An 18,205-nucleotide genomic window follows, 5' to 3' on the forward strand; every position below is an offset into this window, starting at 1 on the left:
CTGTGGCTGAAATAGCCGAATCCACTAATTTGAAGGGGCGTCCACATACTTTTGTATACATAGTGTATGATAAAACAAATTCAAAGAAAACAACTGAATTTCAAAGTAGTGAAGAATAAAATACCATTGTGAAATAGCAACATGTGATTCTAAACGTTTTATACCATGGCATTGGGTAAAGATTTTGCACTGCATGTGAGTGTTTGATAGCCACAATGTATTCTTTGACCAGTGATATACAAAAAAATGACACATTACCGTAATAACGGAATAAAATAGACTTGTAGCTTTGCACCAGAGTATGAAAAAGACAACATGGACAATAAATTCATCTGAACTTGATGAGGTACTTTATTTACAAAAGGAAAAAAAAACTAAAACATATTACTTTTTTTTTCTTCTCAAAATCAAGTGCTTAAAAAAAAATATTCCACCAAAAGCGCATAACTGAAGACAATTACACCAATAAACTATGCTGTGCAAAACAGTTCCAGTGCTGTCCAGTAGAGGGAGTCCCAGTCCAGTCATTACGGGCAGTCCTCTGGATGGAAGCTGAGGACTAACTCTGGTAGAAGGCACACATTTCTGGGTACAATTGGCACAATAGTGTCTACCAGAATTGTTTGATTATTTACAATCAGCTTTTTTTATATATATCAAGTTGACAGAATTAAATTAAATAAATTGAATGAAATCATGTTTCTAAACTGTATTGCCATTCCACATTGTTATTAAAGGAAGGATATGTAAATGAGACCTTGTTATGGCAGGTGTAATTACCATGGGCTAATTTCATCCCTATTGGAAGACACCTTTAATAATTCAATTAAATAAGAATACCAACATGTAAAGTGACAACAGTTGAAAAAGTTATGTTTTCATTGTGAAAAATAATGGACATACAGTATATAACTGTTTTTAGAATAGTGACGCATATTATACAGTTGACTTTGTAAACAAAGGATTATGAATTCTATATTGTGATACACTACAATTGGCCGTCTCAATATATAGCTATCTCTACCCCTTGTGTAATCTGTAACATGGCAAAGGCAGCATATACAAAAATGCCTCAATAACAAGCTCTCCAAAACGGAATTTGTTTTAGAAAATCTAATATACTTGCAATCTTTCGGTCAATTAAAAAATACAATATTGGTTCCTCAGGTACAGCTGACCCGATTACAGATACATTCCTCCCCCTAAAAACACTTGTTTGATACCCCTGCACTTCTATAGAGTTTGGCAACAATTTGCGGAACTTTTGCAAAAACTCAAACAAACAAAGCGCACATACAGCAGACATGTTGTAACCGGGTATTAAAAAGGAGAACTTTAAACACATGGCTAAGTAACCATCACTTAGACCTAATCCCTCCATCACCCTCAAGAATGTATTAATTTGACTATTGGATAAACACTAATCACTCTCTTTTGTAATGAGTACTTTGTAATTAGTACTGAATATTACATCTGCTCTCTAATGCTGGGTTCACATGCTCCTCGGAATAAGAAACTCTAAACTATCTTACTGGAAAGATCAGAGGACGATACATGTTATCTCCCCACTCCTATTTCATCCTTCTTGGAAGCTCATAAATTACTTTTTGGACGTTGTCAATGCAGAGTTATGAACATTCTGAGAGCATTTGGGGAGTTTCTCAGTCCCGAGTTGTTAATAATTCCAAGAGCACATGAACACAGCATAACATCTCAAACAGAGAGCTGAAGCCTAACTCCGGTAAACTAATGGAAGATTACATGTTGAAAAGGGATGCTGGACACTGGACATGCAAAATTACAGAATTTAATTATGTAATAGGCTAAACTGTATAGGGAAGAAAATCTGTCTATTCATACTTTATGGCTGAGATAAAGGGGGAAATTCAAGGAAAGAAAGACATACAACATCCCTATTTCTATTTTTCTCACCTTATCTGGCTGCAAGTTGACGCACACAACCATAGAGCAATGAAGAAGCAGCACAAGAAACAAAACCACTTCTCTATCTATCTATCTCACTCTCTCTTCTTACAGCTGTTAGGTAGGCAATGAGCCAACCATTTGGACAGAATTCTAGAAGAACCAAACCTTAACAGCAACAAGTGCTTTGTTTTTCGAAAAACATACGCCCCTGCCTGATGGGTGAGTGAAAGGGCAAGGTCTTTCCATAGCAGATGGCATTGATGACCACCATAAGCTTCTTAAGGACTAACGTTGACCCAGAGCCATCCCAACAGAGTCCCATACACCCAGGTTCGGACATAGAGTTTCCTGCCAGACTCCGTCAACAGCATTGGCAGTGTTAGCCCGCCCAAAAATAGCAGCGATGGCAACGTCTTCATAATGCTCAGATGGGACCTTTGACCTTCTCCAGGGAATCTGCCTTTTTTGTCTGGATCCTCAGACTCATAGAAAGTAGTCAACATCCTGTGGAGAAAGAGAGAAGGTTCCCTTTAGAGTTAATGCATATCCCCAACTCATGTCTAATCAGCCAATCATGACAATTTATAACTGTAATTGTTAGTAAGTGGTAGGGTTGCAAAATTCCAGTAACCTTCCAAAAATTACTAGGTTTTCCAGAGATTCCCGGAATTAAGTGAGAATAACCAGGAAATCCGGAATCCTCCAACCAGGATTTCTGGAAAACCCGGCAAAATGGGGAAGTTACTGGAATTTTGCAACCCTGGTCAGTGCACACTTTTCTTGTGCAGTGGGGGAATTCAACACATATTATTACATGACTTATCAAACCAGACTAGCTCCAGCATCCTTCATATTGCAGTCCACCATTTGAGTAATTGAAGTTCTGCCAGCATTTCAGATTCATTTTCTTAACTTGAACTCAACCTTGGCCTACATGTGGAATTTGTGCATGGGTCAGTGTCATAATGTCAGACAGGGTTAGAGAGAGGGGGTAAGAGGATACTCACTGGTCCTTGATCTCAAATCGCTCGTGCAGCCACCTGCGGAAAAACACAGACTCCGGTGGAATTTCCTTCACGTCCACACGTTCAAAGTGGATGTGAACTCTGGGACATTCCTTACACAGGAATTCTGTCAAACAGAGAAAACATGAATGAGAGACAAAACAACATCAGGAAGAGCATAGCAGCCAAAGGCCACGTAGAGAGTGAGCCATCAAATTGTGTTCAACAGGTTGTGAATGAGGCACTACATAGGTTCAGATACAGTATCTAATGGATCTGACCTGAACTCTCTAAACTTCCGTCCTCTAACTCCAAATGGAGGAACTAAGTGACTACAGCTTGCACGGAGGTCTGTTTTTCCCAACAATTTCCAAAACACTGTACAATCTGAGCCGGATTTGAATGACCAGCTTTAGAAACTATAGTCTCCTCAAAAGCCCCGCCTGCTGTGTTTTTCTTACAGGCCCTCAGATTAGCCTATAGGCCTATTCTTAATCATAGTACCCATTTGGCATTTTCATATGACTCATCCAATCAGCCAGATCCACAACGGTAAAGCAGTCATTAAAACCATTATCCCTCACACTACACTCGTGAAGGCAATTTGTTCAGTTCCATGTTATCATGGAGAAACAGCTGGATCAAATTACAAAAGTCTCCTGAGATATAAGAAAGCAAAAAAGGACCACATGTCACGTCACTCCAGCCTCCCCAGAGGGAGAGCACTTATGACAGAAGAGTCAGCCTTTCCTGTGACCCATTGGAAAACATCTACATGGTTGATTTACACTAACTCCTGCCTTTTAAAGAAGGTCAAGATGGCACAGTGATTCTAAAGCGTATAGCTATTATCTCAAATGATAGACAAAAGCATTACACACCAGCTCTGATTCAATGTCAAATTTCTCAAGAATTGAATTGACAAGAATGAATGCTTGGATGATCTTCAATTCCTTGAGCCATTTTGTTAGAAAGACATGGAGTCATCTAATAAATATTAGAGGTCCTAATCGCAGGAGACATTTTAGAACCACTATATCAAACATCACTAACATGTTCTGATGTCATGATAATTCCATCAATGCAAGCGGGGCATTAGCCTTGAGAACTGGCAGCATTTTGAATCCTGCCATATGAAGGTTAAAAGCCAAGATAAGAGAAAAGTAAAATCCCTGCGCATGTCGTACATGACAAAACAATAACTCTGATCAGACAGCTTAGCTGAAAGCTCCCATGGAAACGTTGACGTTAAAAATAAGCAAACTGCCGAATCTGGGGCCGTGCTTCGAAACGTTCCCATGGAATAAACCCCCATAACCACTGCATCAGTCATTCAATGGATATTACAGTTTATTTCAGTTTATATCAACGTGGGTTCACATGATACCTAGGTCGAAAATATGCAGGTTAAGACAAAGGACTGATTCAATGCGGAGCATTCGAAAATAAACACATTCATTCACCAGCGCCGTTGCGGATCTATTGAAAACGTGACCAGCAGTGGCTGTAGATAATTTGAAAAATGTTAAAATTAATAGACAGTAAAACAGGTATGCTATGTGTTTGCTGTGTAGTTAGCTGAAATTCACTAAGACTGTGTTTACAGTGCATTCGGAAAGTATTCAGACCCCTTGACTTTTTCCAAATTTTGTTATGTTACAGCCTTACTCTAAAATATATTTTTTTCTTCAATCAATCTACACACAATACTCCATAATGACAAAGCAAAAACTGGTTTTTGGAAATATCACATTTACATAAGTATTCAGACCCTTTACTCAGTACTTTTTTGAAGCACCTTTGGCAGCGATTACAGCCTCGAGTCGTCTTGGGTATGACGCTACAAGCTTGGCAAACCTGTATTTGGGGAGTTTCTCCCATTATTTTCTGCAGATCCTCTCAAGCTCTGTCAGGTTGGATGGGGACCGTCGCTGCACAGCTATTTTCAGGTCTCTCCAGAGATGTTCGATTGGGTTCAAGTCCAGGCTCTGGCTGGGCCACTCAAGGACATTCAGAGACTTGTCCCGAAGCCACTCCTGCGTTGCCTTGGCTGTGTGCTTAGGGTCATTGTCCTGTTGGAAGGTAAACCTTCTCCCCAGTCTGAGCTCCTGAGCGCTCTGGAGCAGGTTTTCATCAAGGATCTCTCCAGATGTGACTTTTGGCATTTAGGCCAAAGAATTCAATCTTGGTTTCATCAGACCAGAGAATCTTGTTTCTCATGGTCTGAGAGTCTTTAGGTGCCTTTTGGCAAACTCCAAATGGGCGTTCATGTGCCTTTTACTGAGGAATGGCTTCCGTCTGGCCACTCTACCATAAAGGCCTGATTGGTGGAGTGCTGCAGAGATGGTTGTCCTTCTAGAAGGTTCTCCCATCTCCCCAGAGGAACTCTTCAGCTCTTTCAGAGTGACCGTCGGGTTCTTGGTCACCTCCCTGACCAAGGCCCTTCTCCCCCGATTGCGCAGTTTGGCCGGGCAGCCAGCTCTAGGAAGAGTCTTGGTGGTTCCAAACTTCTTCCATTTAAGAATGATGGAGGCCACTGTGCTCTTGGGGACCTCCAATGCTGCAGACATTTTTTGGTACCCTTCCCCAGATCTGTGCCTCGACACAATCCTGTCTGTCTCGGAGCTCTATGGACAATTCCTTCGACCTCATGGCTTGGTTTTTGCTCTGACATGCACTGTCAACTGTGGGACCTTATACAGACAGGTGTGTGCCTTTCCAAATCATGTGCAATCAATTGAATTCACCACAGGTGGACTCCAATCAAAGTTGTAGAAACATCAAGGATGATCAATGGAAACAGGATGCACCTGAGCTCAATTTCGAGTCCAATAGCAAAGGGTCTGAATACTTATGTAAATAAGGTATTTCTGTTTTTTATTTGTAATACATTTGCAAAACGTCTAAAAAGCTGTTTTCGCTTTGTCATTACGGGGTATTGTGTGTAGATTGATGAAGAAAAAATTATATTGAATCAATTTTAGATTAAGGCTGTAACGTAACAAAATGTGGAAAAGGTCAAGGCGTCTGAATACTTTCTGAATGCTCTGTATTTTCCACTTTGATGGCAAACTTTCTGTAGTGAAAACATTCACTTCCAGTCATTTTTGCTCCAAGACTGGTCCAATGTATTAGTTTATTTTCAAACGCTTCTGCATGAAATTATTATGTTGTCTTAACCTTATTTCAACCTAGCTTGAAACCAGGAAGAGCCTGGACACCAGCCAATCAGAGCAAATACTTGTGTTTTATCAATAAGGGTGAAAGATTAGGGGTGACAATATTTGATACCAAAATGATTTGATACCCATTGAGTTTGGTTGCAAGAAGGTCAACCGTTTCAGTGCGGAAAACTTTCCTGTTTTCAGTTCAAACACGGTTCAGTCATTTCCTCCTTCAATAGTGTCACCTCAATAACATGTGAAATACTGGGAAATGAACAGGAGGTGTACTTAGACAAACATGCTTTTCCATTCTTCCCATGCTGTTTACTACCAGCACATCACTGTTTATTCCTGAAAGCAACAGGATGTTTTCACACCAAGGCTTTTCAAAAAGGCTTTGGGAACACAGAGGAATCAAAAACACCACAACATAACACGCACTGTTTACAGGAAGCCAAGTTATTTTCTGTTTTAATTAGGAGAACAATGTTATACTGATAATGAACTGAGTAACTCCAGTTGCGTGTGGAAATTTTGAAGATGATTGCTAGCATCAAAATCCCCCCTTAATACCTGAAATAATTGAATTGTCTGGAACAACCTCATACCTGGCATTGATGGGGCAGGATGTCTTTCACTGCTTTTGCCCAGTGTTCCCTCATACACCACGGTGACGTCATACACAGCATCCAGGTGGTTCCTCATGGTTTCTATGGCAATGTGAGAGGCTTTCATTCTTGGGGTCAGAACGTGGTCCAAGATAGCCAGCCCTGAAGGAAATGAACAGGAGAGCATTGGTTCATTTTTTTTACATTTATATTTTATCTTATCCAGAGCCACTTACAGGAGCAATTATGGTTAAGTGCCTTGCTCAAGGGCACAGACAGATTCTTCACCTAGTCGGCTCGGGGATTCGAACCAGTGACCTTTCAGTTACTGGCCCAACACTCTTGACCGCTAGGCGACCTGGCGCTGTTAAATCTCTTGGTTGTGCCAGGTGACATGCAGTGTTAATTATACCAAGTTTCCAATAGCAGTGTTAAACAAGACACTGTTTCTAGTACCAGGATTTCATTTGGATCTTTCAATAAAGGCTAACAAAAAGTATAGTGTCTGGGGAATACAGCCCTCCATTCAAATGATCAGGACACATAACTTCACTTGTTCACATAACTGAAATGGTAGACAGACGTGGACAAATTGAATTAGCAATGGTCAAACTATCCCATACTTCACTGAGTGAGGTGACAAATGACGTCTTCCAAATGTCACCCGGTTGTTGTAATCACTAATCAGAAAGATTGTCGGCTGCATTTGAGACCAGCAATTATCTAAAACCATATATACACAATTAAGAGGTCATTTAACAGGCCTGTTATTCTCCCCTGATTTAATCTTGATTGAACTCTGTCCAAAGTCCACAGGTTTTTCTTTGGGACCAACTACTACTGCATAACAAATGTGTTGTTCCATCCTGTTGTTGGTAGAATATACGTGGCACCATTCTCATTTCTCTACTATACCCCCACCTTACGGCAGGCAGATCATATAGTCATGTGCTAAACCCAAATCCCTAGAGCGGTTTACTAGGACTTACAGGGGCAGGTGATATTTGGCATTTTGATTTCAGTGACAGATTTTTCTAGTTAAATCTGTAGCTACGCACGCAAAGGACTGCAGTTTATCAAGTACCACACCGTGTATATGTTCCGCTCCATAACATGGGGATGTAGCTGTGATGGCCAAGGCAGTTCATTGGGAAATCTGCAATCTCTGATGGACAAATGTTATAACTTCAGACGACAAGGAATTATGATCTTTAATCTTTAGCATTATCTTCATTTTATTAATATTGAACTTTAAATATAGAAAAATATGTGCATTACAGTAAACTATAAGTAATATATCAGTCTTCTGCCAAACTAATAAATCCTACTTTATTAAACAAAATGTCTGCTACTAAACTAATATATCCTACTTTATTAAACAAAATGTAATATGCACCAGCTTTTAAACCATTCAATTTGCTCTTGCGAATTAGGTTTAGCAACATTATAAATCACTTATCAGCCAGCAGTAAAATACTTTTGTAATCACAAGTTAATCTTTTGCCCAATTTTTAAGCTCCAGCCTCTGGGATATTTCATTAAAGCAGATCACTGGTTGGAGCTGCCAAGCTCTTGGCGCTGTACCAGCAATCCACTGGCGATGAGAAAAAATACAAAACAGCCAGGCGGCTTTTCATTTTGTCTAAGCTTCCCCTCCAATGCTGTCAACATTTGGGTCTTGACATTTTTACATAGATGGCAAAAAGTTAGTTGTGGGTAGAATGTATTCGCTGTTATAGTAAATGGATTTTGCTTTCATGTTGCGAGTTGTATTAAAAACCTTTGTTACTGCCAATGACCCAAATACCCTTCTACTGTTTTTAAAAAGTGATGTGGTTTGAGTTCTCCACTGTATTAGGGCTGGGAATTGCCAGGGACTTCACAATACGATATTATCACGATACTTAAGTGCCGATACGATATGTATTGCGATTCTATACTGTGATTTTATTGCGATTCGATGTTCCAAACATATTGCTCACCATATGTCTGCTGCAGAGGGACAAGAGAGAGCCATGAGAAAACTAGTTTTGATCAGTCATGGATTTGTTTTTGCTGAAAACAAATTGGCTCCCTGTTTAAAAAGAAGATGGAGAACATGCTATTAAGGGAAAATACTGGAGTTTTGGGGCAGGTACAGCCAACTGGTGCAAAAATAATATTGCGATATTGTCAAAACAATACGATGTATTGTCAATATGTAACTATCGATTTCTTCCCCCATCACTAGTGAACATGGCCACTGGCTGAGTTTGAGAGGTTGAAGAGGGTAAAACAATTCTGTGCTACAACAACCACTTTCAACGTGATATAAGAAGTCCATTAAGCATTGGTCACTGCTATCCGGGATCCTTGGGACATCCCTACCCCATTGAAGTTGAAATTTAAAATGGTTAAGATAAGGGTTGGGGTAAGGTTTTAGGAAAGGGACGTCCCAAGGATCCCGGATAGCACTGACCATAAAGCTTTTAGGGAGGAATGGGTGGGGTAGAAGCTGAAGTACCTGTTGCAATGCACCTTTACATGACCCCCCATTACATGACCCCCCATTCATTCATCATCCCCAAAGCTTTGCTATTAGTCATGCAAGAATACACTCCCTCAAAATCAATAATACTACATTTGAAAGTATGAAAGAGCACCTTCTTTAGCGGAAAAAGCCTGACTGTCACTGATCATCTTCTTGAGTTCAGGGTTGTATCGGGTTCCTTCTGGGAAGATGACAAGATACATCTGCACAGATAACAAACCAAATGGTGGTTGAGTTAGGACAGGTGAAGTCTTACAGGGGAGATCAGCACATCATTGCTCTTTAGATAAGAGTGCAGTTTTACAGCAAGGTTACTAGACTTCAAGGCACTGACAGGTACCCATTTCATACATCCCTGTCTATACTCTACATACCCATGCATGCACATCTGAAAACGCTGCAACTTGGCTGTCATGTAGACTAGACAAGTCATAAGATCATGCCAAAATGCTAGCCCGGAAGACCAAACAAAAAGCTGTGGATCTGAAGTGTCCTGGGAAAAAGTTATTTGGCAACAGCTGTCCTTCCTGATATAGACTAGACACAGGGAAACATTTAGAATGGACATGCCAGTGACCAAAAAGGCCATTATAAATATTTCAGTTAGTTTAATGTATTTTGTATCTTTTAGAATAGCAATGCTCTTTAAAAAAATGACAATTTGGATAATGTAAGAGCACTTTCATGGTATTCACTGACAGCCTCACAGCCCATCAACAGAATCCATTGGAATGAAGTGGCAGTATAAAACGTTTGTTTTGTTGGCAGCCATGTAAAAAGTTATTGGCTACAGTGCAAGAAACATGCACATTTTCCCCCAAAAAAAATGGTTTTGGGGAGGAAATAACATTCCCATATCAGACAGTTTCTGTCAGTGTGCTCCATAAATACTTACTGGTGTTCCCAACACTGTCTGTGAAGAGAGCTTATTTTTCATTGCCTTCTCGTCAAACTTTGCGTTTCGCTTCACGTAGACACCGCCATGCTAAGAAAATAACATTTGAGAAAAAATTTACACAACATAGGCTTAAATGAAGCATACCAATAAGCACAATACACATATCATATCTTTGACAGTGCAAAAATCTTTTTTTTTTTTTTTTTTGGGGGGGGGGGGTTACAAGTACAATATTTAAATTAATCTAATTTCATTTTCAGTTCATTTATTTGTTATTCATTATTTCACACACACATATAAACTCAGAAAAAAAAAAAAAGTCCTCTCAATGTCAACTGTGTTTATTTTCAGCAAACTTAACATGTGTAAATATTTGTATGAACATAACAAGATTCAACAACTGAGACATAAACTGAACAAGTTCCACAGACATGTGACTAACAGAAATGGAATAATGTGTCCCTGAACAAAGGGGGGGGGGGGGGGGGGGTCAAAATCAAAAGTAACAGTCAGTATCTGGTGTGGCCACCAGCTGCATTAAGTACTGCAGTGCATCTCCTCCTCATGGACTGCACTAGATTTGCCAGTTCTTGCTGTGAGATGTTACCCCACTCTTCCACCAAGGCACCTGCAAGTTCCCAGACATTTATGGGGGGAATGGCCCTAGCCCTCACCCTCCGATCCAACAGGTCCCAGATGTGCTCAATGTGATTGAGATCTGGCCTCTTCGCTGGCCATGGCAGAACACTGACATTCCTGTCTTGCAGGAAACCACACACAGAACAAGCAGTATGGCTGGTGGCATTGTCATGCTGGAGGGTCATGTCAGGATGAGCCTGCAGGAAGGGTACCACATGAGGGAGGAGGATGTCTTCCCTGTAACGCACAGCTTTGAGATTGCCTGCAATGACAACAAGCTCAGTCCGATGATGCTGTGACACACTGCCCCAGACCATGACGGACCCTCCACCTCCAAATTGATCCCACTTCAGAGTACAGGCCTCGGTGTAACGTTCATTCCTTCGACGATAAACGCGAATCCGACCATCACCCCTGGTGAGACAAAACCGTGACTCGTCAGTGAAGAGCACTTTTTGCTCTCTCAGCCTATTGCAGACAGTCTGAGCACTGATGGAGGGATTGTGCATTCCTGATATAACTCGGGCAGTTGTTGTTGCCATCCTGTACCTGTCCCGCAGGTGTGATGTTCGGATGTACCGATCCTGTGCAGGTGTTGTTACACATGGTCTGCCACTGCGAGGATGATCAGCTGTCCGTCCTGTCTCCCTGTAGCATCTTACAGTACGGACATTGCAATTTATTGCCCTGACCACATCTGCAGTCCTCATGCCTCCTTGCAGCATGCCTAAGGCACGTTCACGCAGATGAGCAGGGACCCTGGGCATCTTTCTTTGGTGTTTTTCAGAGTCAGTAGAAAGGCCTCTTTAGTGTACTAAGTTTTCATAACTGTGACCTTAATTGCCTACCGTCTGTAAGCTGTTAGTGTCTTAACGACCGTTCCACAGGTCCATGTTCATTAATTATTTTTTATTTTTTGTCACCTTTATTTAACCAGGTAAGCCAGTTGACAACTAGTTCTCATTTACAACTGCGACCTGGCCAAGATAAAGCAAAGCAGTGCGATAAAAACAACACAGAGTTACATATGGGGTAAAACAAGTCAAAAATACAACAGAAAATATATATACAGTGTGTGCAAATGTAGCAAGTTATGGAGGTAAGGCAATAAATAGGCCATAGTGCAAAATAATTACAATTAGTATTAACACTGGAATGATAGATGTGCAAGAGATGATGTGCAAATAGAGATACTGGGGTGCTCACAATATGGGGATGAGGTAGTTGGGTGGGCTAATTTCAGATGGGCTATGTACAGGTGCAGTGATCGGTAAGGTGCTCTGACAACTGATGCTTAAAGTTAGTGAGGGAGATAAGAGTCTACAGCTTCAGAGATTTTTGCAATTCGTTTCAGTCATTGGCAGCAGAGAACTGGAAGGAATGGCGGCCAAAGGAGGTGTTGGCTTTGGGGATGACCAGTGAGATATACCTGCTGGAGCGCATACTACGGGTGGGTGTTGCTATGGTGACCAATGAGCTCAGATAAGGCGGGGATTTGCCTAGCAGTGATTTATAGATGGCCTGGAGCCAGTGGGTTTGGCGACGAATATTAATATGCCATTTAGCAGACGCTTTTATCCAAAGCGACTTACAGTCATGCGTGCATACATTTTTGTGTATGGGTGGTCCCGGGGATCGAACCCACTACCTTGGCGTTACAAGCGCCGTGCTCTACCAGCTGAGCTACAGAGGACCAGCCAACAAGAGCGTACAGGTCACAGTGGTGGGTAGTATATGAGGCTTTGGTGACAAAACGGATGGCACTGTGATAGACTACATCCAATTCGCTGAGTAGAGTGTTGGAGGCTATTTTGTAAATGTCATCGCCGAAGTCAATGATCGGTAGGATAGTCAGTTTTACGATGGCATGTTTGGCAGCATGAGTGAAGGAGGCTTTGTTGCGAAATAGGAAGCCGATTCTAGATTTAACTTTGGATTGGTGATGCTTAATGTGAGTCTGGAAGGAGAGTTTACAGCAGGGTTCTTCAATTCCGGTCAGGATCGGAATTGAAGAACCCTGGTTTACAGTCTAACCAGACACCTAGGTATTTGTAGTTGTCCACATACTCTAGGTCAGACCCGTCGAGAGTAGTGATTCTAGCCGGGTGGGCGGGTGCTAGCAGCGTTCGATTGAAGAGCATGCATTTAGTTTTACTAGTGTTTAAGAGCAGTTGGAGGCTACTGAAGGAGTGTTGTATGGCATTGAAGCTTGTTTGGAGGTTTGTTAACACAGTGTCCAATGAAGGGCCAGATGTATACAAAATGGTGTCGTCTGCGTAGAGGTGGATCTGAGAGTCACCAGCAGCAAGAGCGACATCATTGATATACATGGAGAAAAGAGTCGGCCCAAGAATTGAACCCTGTGGCACTCCATAGAGACTGCCATAGGTCCAGACAACAGGCCCTCCGATTTGACACATTGAACTCTATCTGAGAAGTAGTTGGTGAACCAGGCGAGGCAGTCATTTGAGAAACCAAGGCTATTTAGTCTGCCAATAAGAATGCGGTGGTTTACAGAGTCGAAAGCCTTGTTTATCCTATTCTCGCTATACACCAAGTCACTTGGCTCTGTCATATCCTCACATGGCCTCTCCTATCATTGCTACGCAGACGACACACAACTAATCTTCTCCTTTCCCCCTTCTGATAACCAGGTGGCGAATCGCATCTCTGCATGTCTGGCAGACATATCAGTGTGGATAACGGATCATCACCTCAAGCTGAACCTCGGCAAGACGGAGCTGCTCTTCCTCCCAGGGAAGGACTGCCCGTTCCATGATCTCACCATCACGGTTGACAACTCCGTTGTGTCCTCCTCCCAGAGTGCAAAGAGCCTTGGTGTGACCCTGGACAACACCCTGTCGTTCTCCGCTAACATCAAGGCGGTGACCCGATCCTGTAGGTTCATGCTCTACAACATTCTGAGAGTACGACCCTGCCTTACACAGGAAGCGACACAGGTCCTAATCCAGGCACTTGTCATCTCCTGTCTGGATTACTGCAACTCGCTGTTGGCTGGGCTCCCTGCCTGTGCCATTAAACCCCTACAACTCATCCAGAATGCCGCAGCCCGTCTGGTGTTCAACCTTCCCAAGTTCTCTCACGTCACCCCGCTCCTCCGCACACTCCACTGGCTTCCAGTTGAAGCTCGCATCTGCTACAAGACCATGGTGCTTGCCTACGGAGCTGTGAGGGGAACGGCACCTCCGTACCTTCAGGCTCTCATCAGTCCCTACACCCAAACGAGGGCATTGCGTTCATCCACCTCTGGCCTGCTGGCCCCCCTACCTCTGCGGAAGCACAGTTCCCACTCAGCCCAGTCAAAACTTTTCGCTGCTCTGGCACCCCAATGGTGGAACAAGCTCCCTCACGACGCCAGGACAGCGGAGTCACTGACCACCTTCCGGAGACACTTGAAACCCCACCTCTTTAAGGAATACCTGGGATAGGATGAAGTAATCCTTCTAACCCCCCTTACCCCACCCCAAAGAAAAAAAAAGAAAAACATATTGTAAAGTGGTTATCCCACTGGCTATAAGGTGAATGCACCAATTTGTAAGTCGCTCTGGATAAGAGCGTCTGCTAAATGACGTAAATGTAAATGTATGGTTCATTGAACAAGCATGGGAAACAGTGTTTAAACCCTTTACAATGAAGATCTGTGAAGTTATTTTGATTTTTACGAATTATCTTTGAAAGACAGGATCCTGAAAAAGGGACTGCCACTCAGATGAAGAAAATAAAAAACATTACAAAAGGTACATAACTAGAAAGTATTCATAATAAGTAATAATAAATTCAGTATGTACAGAAAAAGGAAACAAAGGCCTACATCTTTTACATAAATATATTACCTGAGAGAAATACCATCCGTACAATGGGAGCCACTTCAGACCATCTTTCAGGACATATCTCACATGGCCAAGTGCTTTCTGCCTAATGGCTAACATGTCAGCAATGATCCAGTCCGCTGTATGACAAGACAATAGAAAATAAGGGTTTTAGTCCAACTGCAGTGTAAACCGCAGTGTTCTCCGATGAAATCCTCAAATTTCACCGCATCATACGCCAAACTTTTATCTCAGAATGAAGAGAAATTAATTAGTAAAACATCTTGTTGAATAGGAAAAGCTCACCTGTGCATTGATGGTTGGAAAGGTAGACCACATTCTCTTTATTCTTTGGTATGTCTCCATAAATAACAATCTAAAGAAGGAAGAATCAGCACAGTGTTAGGCCTAAAAGACACCATAAGGGCATAATGAGAGACATCAGAAATAAAATGGAAGAAATTTGGGTGGTTGCCAAACTGATATAATTTGTGCCAACCTTCGTAATTAGACTTTCACCCAGGATTTTGTTGTGGAAAATCCACTTAGCGCTGAGAAATCCAATGGCATGCCAACCATGTCTCAGTGTTTTCGTTCATAAACTGTTCTCATCAGCTTAATAGCCTTATACAAGCTGTTAATAATTAATCAAGAGCGTCACTTGTTCAAACACCTGAGGCGTTGTTGTGCTTCATAAGATAACATGTTTGAAACAGTATACCTACTGTAGGCATATGTGCAATTATATCATTTTGAGAGCCATATTCATGAACACCCACAATAAATGAAGTTCCCACCAGACTAGGCTTAAATAGCAAACACAAAGATGAACCACAAAAGAGTGGCTGCGAAGTTAACTTCCTGACTGATCAGACACGTGCTGATACACTGACGAAAGAAACAGCATACCACTGGTAAAACTGGATGCTTTATGCAATGTCCCAGACTCGTATAGGCCTATATGTATGCAGACCACATTCATTTCTCAGCTTTATATTAGCCATTATTTTGATCCCTAGTGCTGGCCAAGTAGCCAGACACTAATGACAACCACACACTTCCTACATACCATTAGACCTAATACTACCTTTCTCTCTCCTGTGGCATCAAAGAGAGAAATGATAACCATAAAGTAGTTTTTTTTCTTTCAGGGAGAACATTTGATATAGGTCATTTATCTTAACTGAAAACAGAGAGGGGCTCTGAAGTGGCACTGAGGTTGCACAAGCCACATTTCCCAGTTGGGCTCAGCCCACTGACTTATTCAAGTTAGAGTAGTTGATGAGTGACTGAGGAGACAGAGCTATCTGGCATCCATCTGGTTAGTCAAGTTCCTGTCCATTGATGTACACAAAAGTATCATCTTTTGTATTCCTAGAGCTGTAATTACATGATAATGTCACCATACAAGATACTTTACAAGCTATAAGTCAGTGTGTGTCCTTAAACTAAGTGAAATGTAGGCCGACTCACCTCCACCCCGGTATAGTTTTCAAAGAAAAAGAGGATGAGGCTCTGGTAGATGTTATAGAGGTGGTCGTCCATCTTGCGGTATATTCTTGATGGTAGGAAAGCCGAAATCAAACGACAAGCACCCCATGATAGCACATAAGCTGGAGCTGTGCCTATCATAACCGCTGCAGGAAACCAGTACCGCAACGAGTACGTGTGCACAACAAGGGACAGCAGCATTCTGTACTGCGTAATAGCTTCTTCAAGTAGCTATAACTACAAGATATCTGGTATCTACTAGACACCACTTTCACTTCTTCTCTGTTGACCGTTATCTTTGTTAACTGTCAAAGCAAGAGATAGCTAACGTTAGCGGTAGCTTGACAGCCCCCACAAATTATCGCAGTGAGAAGTTGCAAATATAGCCAACAGCATATAGTAATACCACATGTCAATGTTATGCATATCGCAAAAGCTCAACGTAACAACAACCAGCAAACGACTTCGAATCTCCGACAGCCACCTAACTTTACCTAGCTAGCTAGCTAGCTAAGCGGCTAACGTTAGCTTCCGCCGCGGTTAGCTACAAGCTTTCGCTAAACACTGCTCAACGGGCCCATGACCCAAACGATTAAATGCTGTCTTACAAAATAACGGTTAAAACTACATTGGTAAATCACAACAACATTCTTAGAAGTTTTAACTTTAGTTCAGAAACTGCCTCTACCATGGACTCCATGGTGTAATTGGGCGTAACTCGTAAGCCACTTACCAACATCGTGCAAGCTGATTGGTTTAAAGAAGTGTTCTGAAGTGGTGGTTGCTAAAAGTGGACAGTTGCTAATTTGCTGGTGTCAGTCTGAGGTATAAAACAACAGTGCCAGGTGCCCGCAGCATTAAAGCAAGATCTGCCTAAAATGATCTGCGTTTGCAAGCTATTTTGGTAGTAGTGTGTGTGTCTGATGTGTGATCTGCAGTATATCTTGAAGGTAAATTACTGAGTGAATGTCAAATGGATGAAAGCACTAGCCTGGTCCCTGTATCAGTTTGTTGTATAAACAACCATATTTGATGCATAGCAAACTCCTTGCTATGGCATCTGGGACATTTACATTTACATTTTAGTCATTTAGCAGACGCTCTTATCCAGAGCGACTTACAGTTAGTGAGTGCATACATTTTCATACTGGCCCCCCGTGGGAAACGAACCCACAGCCCTGGCGTTGCAAGCGACAAGGTTAAAAAAGCACTGCATTGCTAATAGACTTTAATCTTTGCGTTTGAGTCTTCCTATAATGAGTGGGTGGATGGACATGACTCGATTTGTGACTGGGCATCCCGGGAGACAAACATTGCAGGCTGACCCAGGAACAGGTCGTGCTGGCACTCCCCTGCAGACAGGTGCTGCTGCAGATTACAGATCTGGGAGGAGAGACATGACAGGGTCTAAGGTGGGATGTCTTTTCAGGAAGGGGGGAGTTGTTTGCAGTTGTGTTTTAAAAAGAGCCAATCTTAATATAGTTAAAAGAGTAGTTATTCAGCAATGTATATTTTGTATATGTATTGTGTGTTTGGCTGACCATTAGTTGTCACAACAAGTGTGTTGCAGTGTTCCCTTTTCACAAGGAGAGGGCAGAAAAACACCTTGAATTTGTAAATAAGTCTTCCTTTAGCCTGTATAGGGATAGCCACATTTCATACAAACAGAGCTGCTGTCATCACCTGTATAATCAAAAACCCTCCAAAAAGCTTGACCCCATCTGACCCCAAATCTCACCCAGTCTAGTATTTCCCCACTTCAACAATCTACTAACTTGGTATCTTGACAAATGTTGAATTTAAATTAAACCTATGTGAAATACAACACGATATGTGAAAGGGATTTGAGGTTTGAATTGAAAATTAATATCTGCCTGCCAGAGTGAACCATAAAACGTCTTAGCAGTAAAATATGTCATAACAGGAGTCATGATGAATGATGATTACATGTGGTTTCTGTAATCTGGAGCCATGCTTATTGACTTGTAATGATTGAAAATATGAACAAGCTAACCACATGGAAAAAACTAAATCCACTCATTTTGTTTACTGCTTTCCATTGTGTCATTTGAGCAATGGATTTTATGTCTTAGGTTCATAACGATGCACATTTTG

General features: G+C 41.7%; 1 protein-coding gene across 1 annotated transcript; it reads right to left on the bottom strand.

Moving 5' to 3' along the window:
- Nucleotides 1-329: 329 nt before the first annotated feature.
- LOC311100847 (1-acyl-sn-glycerol-3-phosphate acyltransferase epsilon-like) lies at nt 330-16,817 on the bottom strand. The gene is made up of 8 exons (XM_084141829.1): nt 16,073-16,817; nt 14,906-14,975; nt 14,624-14,739; nt 10,128-10,217; nt 9,345-9,435; nt 6,703-6,864; nt 2,934-3,057; nt 330-2,430 (listed from the first exon to the last, which is right to left on the bottom strand). Exons 1-8 carry the CDS (start codon nt 16,289-16,291, stop codon nt 2,205-2,207), a joined length of 1,098 nt encoding a protein of 365 aa, XP_083997955.1. The 5' UTR covers nt 16,292-16,817; the 3' UTR covers nt 330-2,204.
- Between the last annotated feature and the right edge of the window lie 1,388 nt (nt 16,818-18,205).

Source organism: Coregonus lavaretus (assembly GCF_964263955.1).
Source record: "Coregonus lavaretus genome assembly, chromosome: 25".
Classification (NCBI taxonomy): domain Eukaryota; kingdom Metazoa; phylum Chordata; class Actinopteri; order Salmoniformes; family Salmonidae; genus Coregonus; species Coregonus lavaretus.